At 37.7% G+C, this 7,610-nt stretch overlaps 1 protein-coding gene across 2 annotated transcripts in view; it reads left to right on the top strand.

Annotated features, from left to right (window-relative positions):
- Nucleotides 1–15: 15 nt before the first annotated feature.
- The window catches only part of FH (fumarate hydratase), a 43,768-nt gene continuing 36,173 nt past the window's right edge, over nucleotides 16–7,610 (top strand). Inside the window, exons 1-4 of one of the 2 annotated variants that reach the window (XM_012644394.1) lie at nucleotides 16–152; nucleotides 4,595–4,729; nucleotides 5,603–5,677; nucleotides 7,516–7,569. In XM_012644394.1, coding sequence (XP_012499848.1) covers nucleotides 27–152; nucleotides 4,595–4,729; nucleotides 5,603–5,677; nucleotides 7,516–7,569 — 390 coding nt within the window. In that variant the 5' untranslated portion in view covers nucleotides 16–26. The remainder of the gene's footprint in view (nucleotides 153–4,594; nucleotides 4,730–5,602; nucleotides 5,678–7,515; nucleotides 7,570–7,610) is intronic. The other variant, XM_012644395.1, reaches the window with a different exon arrangement.

Below are 7,610 nucleotides of genomic sequence, written 5' to 3'. Positions count from 1 at the left end.
AAATCTACCCAGGCTTCCTCAGCACCATGTACCCAGCACTCCGGCTCCTCGCGCGCTCGCGTCGCCTCGTGCGGGCTCCAGCCTCGACCTCAGTTCCGGGCTTGAGTGGCGCAGCCGTCCCCCCATCCTGGCCCCCGAACGCGGCTCGAATGGTGAGCGCAGGCCGTCTGCCCCCTGGCCTCCCTGCGGTGACCTTGCTTGCCGGCCTGGGCGCCCGCGAACTGGCGGGAGGGATTTCCCGGGCGTACCTGCCGAGCCCGGCGCTGGGCTCCGCGCCCGCTCCGGCGTGGCGGGCCTGCCAGCTCCGGGCGCCTCCTCCAGCGCGGGGATGGATCCTCTGCACCCGTACGGCGTTTGGGGAGGGGCGGTCGCAGCCTGTGAGGGTCCTGCCTGGCCCGCTCCTGGCCGCTCCCCGGAGCTGGGCCGAAGCTGGGGCATTTTGGGTTAAACCGCTTCAGCCATGCTCACTGCTGCGCTCCTGCCCTTGGGGAGGCCACCAGCCCTGGGGCGCCAGGCCGGGTGGGAGGAGAAGGGTGAGAGAGGGGCAGCTCCCGCCCCTGCCCCTTAGCTGGGCCTTGCTAGCGGCACACCGGCCGGGTGCTTATCTAGTCGCCTCTGAACCGTGGCTTCTTGGTTAACCAAGGTGCAGTGCACTGCTTTCAGCCTTCCAGGTGGGATAGAAGGTTCTTCAAAGGTTTTACTTCTCATAAAATTGCCCCTTCAGCTTGTTAGGCTGAATGTGGTTTTCCCCCACAACTTTTGTAAAACCCTGAAATTCACACACACAGGCATAGTATTCTGAAGCATGTTTGAGCAGATTGGATTGGACCTAACTAAAGCTGAATCAGTACTTTTTATTCAGAAAGACAGCTAAGGAACTTAAAAGATCCAAGTTCAAGTTATGACATGCTTACTTAAGCCCTGAAGAGTGTCACCTTTGGTCAATAGGCTTTGAAAAGCATTAAGTATATATGTATATTGTTAGAAAAAGTTTGAGAAATTAATGACAGTTTAGGGAGAGTTATAATTCTGCACTCTTCACTGTGGTGTAGCGTGAGGTTTGCAGTTGAAGAGGTATCTCAAATCCTACTTTGCTACTCAGTTGAGACTTTGGGCAAGTTGTCTTTGTGCCTTAGTTCCCACATGTAAAATTGAAATAATTACAGCTACTTAGCAAGATTGCACATGTGAAAATACCGTGTATCGAGTGGTCATTAAATAAATGCTCCATCTAGGGTATTTCAAAGGGCCAGTACATTTTCTGGACTGTAAACTTCAAGACAAATTGATTAAATCACTATACCTTAAACTACAAAATCCAGGATGCTTTACATTCCTGGAACCCCCTGCCCTAGTAATTTTAGTACATTTTAGAACCTTTAAAATTTTTTATTTATTTTTTATTTATGTACAGTTTTGTGAGGGGGAACAGGAGAACTTCTGAATCTATTATATCTTGTCAGGGCAAATGTCAAAAAGCACTGCTTTCCTCTTAAGGTTGTAATATTAGCTAAAATAAGATGAGGGTAGATATTTTTTTCATAGTTCTAAACACATCTGTCATGCTCTAACCTCTCTCAGCTCCAAAATCTCTGTTGATTTTGTTAAAAGTTCTTCCTGTTGCTAGGGTTAAGAAATTTACAAAACCCTAGATACCCTAAGTTACCTTTAATTTAAAAGAACACATAAAAGTTCATTCACTAGAAAGAATATTTATTGAATGCCTTCCATGTACTGAGTCCTGTAAATAAGACAAGTCCCTATCGGCTAGAATTTAGAGACTACTGGGAGAGATTAAATAAGCAAAGCAGTTAAATAAGCAAAGAAATCACACATGAATAATTATAATGTGATCTTTTAATTCCAGGCCATAAAGTCTGGAAAGATAGATAATATTTTATTCCATATTGCAATGTAAAATCAATAAACTATTATTATGTATATGCAAATGCCTATTTTGAGACTTGGTAGTCACCCTCTGTTTTAGAACCAGACAGGCTTTTTCAGGAAGAAACTGAAAACCCAAAGCACAATGAAATCAAATGTTGAATTTTTATCTCTTGTGATAGTCTCTTTGCAGAAAAAATGATTTGGATTTTCTTGAACATTGAAATACTCTTAAGCCATGTTAGACTGAAAATCTGAAAGCATTTTATTTTTTCTTTAGGAAATGCCATGGTTTAGTTTAATGGGGACATCTTATAGGCCCAAGGACTGTATTTTTTTTGGTAGCCTGTATTTTTTGGCTGACCTTCCTGGTTTAGACTAGCATGCAAATTTTGGGACCACCTTATCAATGTCTGAGGTTCTGGGGCTTTTAACAGTACTTGGTATTTCTAGGACTTAATAGCATTCTTACTGAGATGAACACTAGACTCATTACCCACCCATTATTCCCCAGGAGGAGAAGTGATTGTAAATGTCAGAAACCAATCTCTCTTTTTTGGAGCCAGCATCAACAAGGTGATGAAGAGAAAGAAGAACCTAGTATCCTTGGTGCCACTGCTGTCCATTGCTAATGTTATTGGTCCAAAGTATGTTTGAACATACCAGGATATTTACTTAGGGTATCCAAAACAAAGATTACAATGGAAAATATTTTTATTTGTGCACTTAGGATATAAAACCCTAGCTGTTTTTGGTTTACATGGTAGGAAGCAAATTGGTGTACAGTAATGGTGTCAGTATAACCAAGTTCCATTAGAGAAAAATCTAACTGCACATGTTCAGCGCCTTTTATTTTACAGAATAGGGGTACAACTCAAGGACTTGTTGTGCGCTGACCTGGAGTTACCCCCTCAGTTTCTTGCTTATGGAGGTGGTGATAGAAAAGTGAATCTAAACAGCTTTTGGAATCTAACACACCAGGGTTTGAGCCTAGGCCTTCCCCCTTGCTATCTGGGTGATTTGCTGAGGTTATTTAATCTTTCCAAGCCTGGATGTCTCTTTTAAGGTGGGAATAGTAATAGTAAAATCTCTTAGGTTGATTGTGAAAGTCAAATAAGGCAATACATGAGCATTTGCTATATGGCGCTATAAATGCCAGGGTATGATTATTTTTATTATTAACTGCTGCTGCTTATTGGTCTAGGCCAGTCCTCTACCTACCTTTACACATAGAAAAAATGTACTTCATTGGGTAGACTTCTGTATTTCTACCTATATACGATGATATTTTTCTTTTCGTGCCACTTAAAGTGTTTTGTAACTCTGGTCCCAGGGGATAACTATAAATTAAATTTTTCTTTTTATTGGACTATTTACTGAAATGAAATTACTTGGCTACAGATTTTTAAATTTTGAATCATCCAATCATCTTTATTTCATACCTAATGGAAGATGAACATATTAAAGTTCTGAATATCTCTCTGCAGTCTACTGAATATAAACTATCACGTATAAATTCCAAATTTCTAGTGTTTTACAGTAAGTTTTTTTCCCAATATTATAAATATTTTGAACAGTTACTAGTTTTTATTAGTATAAGTTGATGTACTTGGTAGAATCCTAGCTTCTCCCTAAAAGGGAGTTTGGGTCTGTGAGTTCTTACTCCGGGTGGTGGTTTTGCTTCAAGATGGGAACTCCCTAAATTATTTGAAAAATTTTACATAAATGTGTTTATGTTCATGTTTCTAGAAAGAGGATCCATAGCTTTCCTTAGATTCTCAGAGGGTTCCATCACTTTGGAAAGGTTAAGAACTAACCTAGCTCATCTCCCCGTATCTGTACGTTTAATTTATAGATGAGAAAAACTGATTTGCTGAAGGTGACATGGCTACTAAGTGGTGGGTTGTCTGGCTGCAAAGCCTGGGTTCTTTGTGTTGTACTATGCTATCTCTCATGCATAGTGTTTATAGACTGTAGCTAAGCTTGTTTAAATCTATATTTACAAATTTCAAAGTATCAGACTGCTTTCAAAAGTTCACAATAAACATTAATCTAAGTACATTGAATTGACCAAATCTTGACCAGTAATAGGCACGCTTCTAAAATGGAAGATCACTATTTGTATTTCAAAGACTTTCTTTATATTTATTATCTGCCTAGTATATGAATTCTACAATCTGTCTTTAACATCTGCATTAATAAATTTGTGTGGTCCCAAAATTTGCATGCTAGTCTAAACCAGGAAGGTCAGCCAAAAAATAATAGGCTCAAAAAAAAAAAATACAGTCCTTGGGTCTATAAGATGTCCCCATTAAACTAAACCATGGCATTTCCTAAAGAAAAAATAAAATGCTTTTCACATTCTCAGTCTGAAGTGGCTTAAGAGTATTTCAGTATTCAAGAAAATCCAAATCATTTTTTCTGTAAAAAGACTATCACAAGAGATAAAAATTCAACATTTGATTTCATTGTGCTTTGGGTTTTCAGTTTCTTCCTGAAAAAGCCTATCTGGTTCTAAAATAGAGGGTGACTATCAAGTCAAAACAAAAATTTCTGAAGGAAAGAACTGAAGGCAGGGAGTAGAATGAGAATCAAAATGGAATTTTGTGTCTTTGTGATTAGTAAGATTTTTTTCCCTTTACAACTGATAAGATGCTGATACTTGGTTTCTTTTCAAGCTGTAACAGTGCCTTATCTTTGTTTTTAGGCAAGTCAAAATTCTTTCCGGATAGAATATGATACCTTTGGTGAACTCAAGGTCCCAAATGATAAGTATTATGGCGCCCAGACTGTGAGATCTACAATGAACTTTAAGATTGGAGGTGTGACGGAACGCATGCCAGTAAGTGGCTTTTGCGGAAATGTTAGCTTATTTTGGATGAACCAGGCTATATTCACATTAGTCACTTTACTTTATAAATAAATATTTCAAGGAGTTAAAATGTAAAGTTATTAGAGAACTAGCTTTGTGAGTAATAAGATGTTCTGTTTCATTAAAATGTCAAAGAACTTTTTGAAGTTTTAGCATGCTATTATTTTGAGCTATGGCTTTGAATATTTTGGATTTTTATTTGATAGAACTAAAGGCTTTTTATTCTTGCTGGGTATTTACACATTTTTATTAGGATTTTAACATTTTTATTTCAATACTCAAATTCTTTTCTTTCCCTCTGATTTAAAACTCCAATTTTTTTTTTTTGATATTACACTTACTATCTTGGTTTCAGTTTTCAGAAAAGTGTATAGTACACAAAGACATCAAAGTATTACTCTTCACCATGTTTGACATATAATAGCCTGTAATAGATAATATATAAGTATTTGTTCAATGTCACATGAATGATTTAATGGTTAGAAAACTTTCTACCACATTTCATTAAATGTAAGGTGCCATCAGTTAGAAGATACACTGATATGCACCAGTAAGAAAGAAAAAGACTAGCAATCAAGGTTGTGACCTGTCATTGATTGTAAGGTGCATCTTGATTTCAGAGATGTTAAAGTGTGAAAAAAATTGATGAGCTACATAACATATTCTATGGAGCCCAACTGGAGTATGAAAAATAGTCAGTGCAGGAGTGCAGGATAGGCTTTAGTAAGGCTTCATCCAGTGAGATATTCTTTAACAGTTATCTTCTAAATATACCTTTATTTTGTATAATTTAACTGCCATATTTTAACTCATTCTTAAACCTTCAAGACTGACTCTTTATAGGATTATAGAACTTCACAACAGGCAGCTGAATCCTTGAGGAAAATCTCTTTGTCATTGCCCCCTACAGCCTGCTTGGTAGGTAGCAAGGTAAACAGGGTCTGACTCCATGGTTGGGTGACAAAGGGTAGTGACCAATCCTAAAACACTCTTGTATAATTCAGCTCTGGGGATTAAGGAGGTCAGCTCTAGCCAATATTGGTGGGAGTGAGCATGGCTCGTGTTTTGATTGTCCAGCTCTACCCAGCAGGTTGTGTGGTTCTAGGGGGGTGTGGTTGCTGCTGCTGCTCCAGAGACAGGGCAGCCATTTGGATTGTATGTCTGTGAAAGGCAGACACTGGGACTCTCGATTTTGTCACATTTGACTTCATCCGGATTAATTTCCTGAACTTTATTAAATATAAAACAGACTACATGTACTCTGAACTGAGTAGCATGATTGAACTCAACCCTTTTTACCTGAAGTCCAAAGGAAAACAAAACGAAAAAAGATTATGAACTTCTAATGTGAGTACATTAAGAATAATGTAACCTGTCTTTTCTCCCCAGTGATACATTTTGCCATTTTATTTTAATGGTGTTCAGTAAAACTCTTTTCTGCTATGACCCTTTTTCATTTTTATGGGCCGATAAATATTGGGGTCAGTCACTCCATTCAGATGGCCAGTGTTGATTGACATTCAGTTACGATTCAGCCCACAATGCAGTGTTTGTTCCTACTGAAATTTAAATCCCCATTTGTTTTCACGTTTAAAGCTTTGAAGTTTCTAATCCTGTGTTCCATTTGTCTCTAATTCATTTGAATAAAACATTTATAATGTTTTAATTTTAATTACTTCAAATTCAAAATGAAAATTTTCATTTTTTTTCTTTTCTGTTTGCCCTTCAGCTAATACTTACTCTGGTCCAGGTTTATGTGTTAAGTGTGTCTTATTCATTACTAGACTTTGCTTTTTCTACTTTGATTCCCCTCTGAGGACTACAGCTTCTCTTTTATAAATTCATCACACTCTTCCTCACCTCCCCTTCTCCCTTTCGCTCTGTCCCCATTCAAACCTGGTATGGGATCTATACCACAGTCTGTATTATTAATTTTAACAAGAACTCATAAGTCACTTGTCTTACAAAAACTAGGTTATCGTTTTGTGAAATCTCATCAAAAGTTATTCCATTTATCTTTTTAAAGTTTGGTGAGGTGATTTGAGATAGACGATGAAAAGATCTGCAGATTAACAGGGTCTGAAAATATGGTTACATATGTCAGAAGCTATCAAAACTTTAAGTCTGGAGAACCCTGGATTTAAAAAAAAAATTCTTCTGAGAGAAATTCCCAGTGATTTATCACTGGAGGTGTCAAGGCTTCACTAACTTAACTAGAATATATTGCTTTTTGGCTTTGGGGTGAAATGATAACCCATTCAGCAACTGGTAATCTCATACTGATTGGCAGTTAAATATATCATTGATTTTTTTTTTCCTAAGAAAAAAAAATTATAATGCAACATGGGACCCAGTAAGGGAAAATAATGGCTCTTGCTGGTGAAATGATTGAGTACCATTTGTTTTGATATATAGTGTATGAAATTGTGTGTGTGTGTATAAATAGGATGAATAGTGTGTTGTGTATGTTTGAATATGTGCGCATGTGTATGTATGTGTATGTGAGAGGTACACACACACGTATGTGAAGAGTCAACGTATTTGCCTTTGTTTGGTTCCCTAAACCAATAGATGTATGATAATGGTGATTCTTGGTTCATTATTTATCTGTCTATAATCTTTATATCCTAAATATTTTAAGGTTATAGTATTACTTAAGTTATTATTTTATGCTCAGGTTTTACATCTGCCTTAAATAATAAACTTTCGTGATTAACTAAATTATAAATTTGGGATACTTTTCTGATTAATTTTAGATCCCAGTTATTAAAGCTTTTGGCATCTTGAAGCGAGCGGCCGCTGAAGTAAACCAGGATTATGGTCTTGATCCAAAGATTGCTGATGCAATAAT

Source organism: Propithecus coquereli, unplaced genomic scaffold (assembly GCF_000956105.1).
Source record: "Propithecus coquereli isolate 6110/MARCELLA unplaced genomic scaffold, Pcoq_1.0 Scaffold210, whole genome shotgun sequence".
Lineage (NCBI taxonomy): Eukaryota > Metazoa > Chordata > Mammalia > Primates > Indriidae > Propithecus > Propithecus coquereli.
The sequence above is the reverse complement of the archived record's forward strand: the minus strand, read 5'-3'. Positions and strand labels throughout refer to the sequence as shown.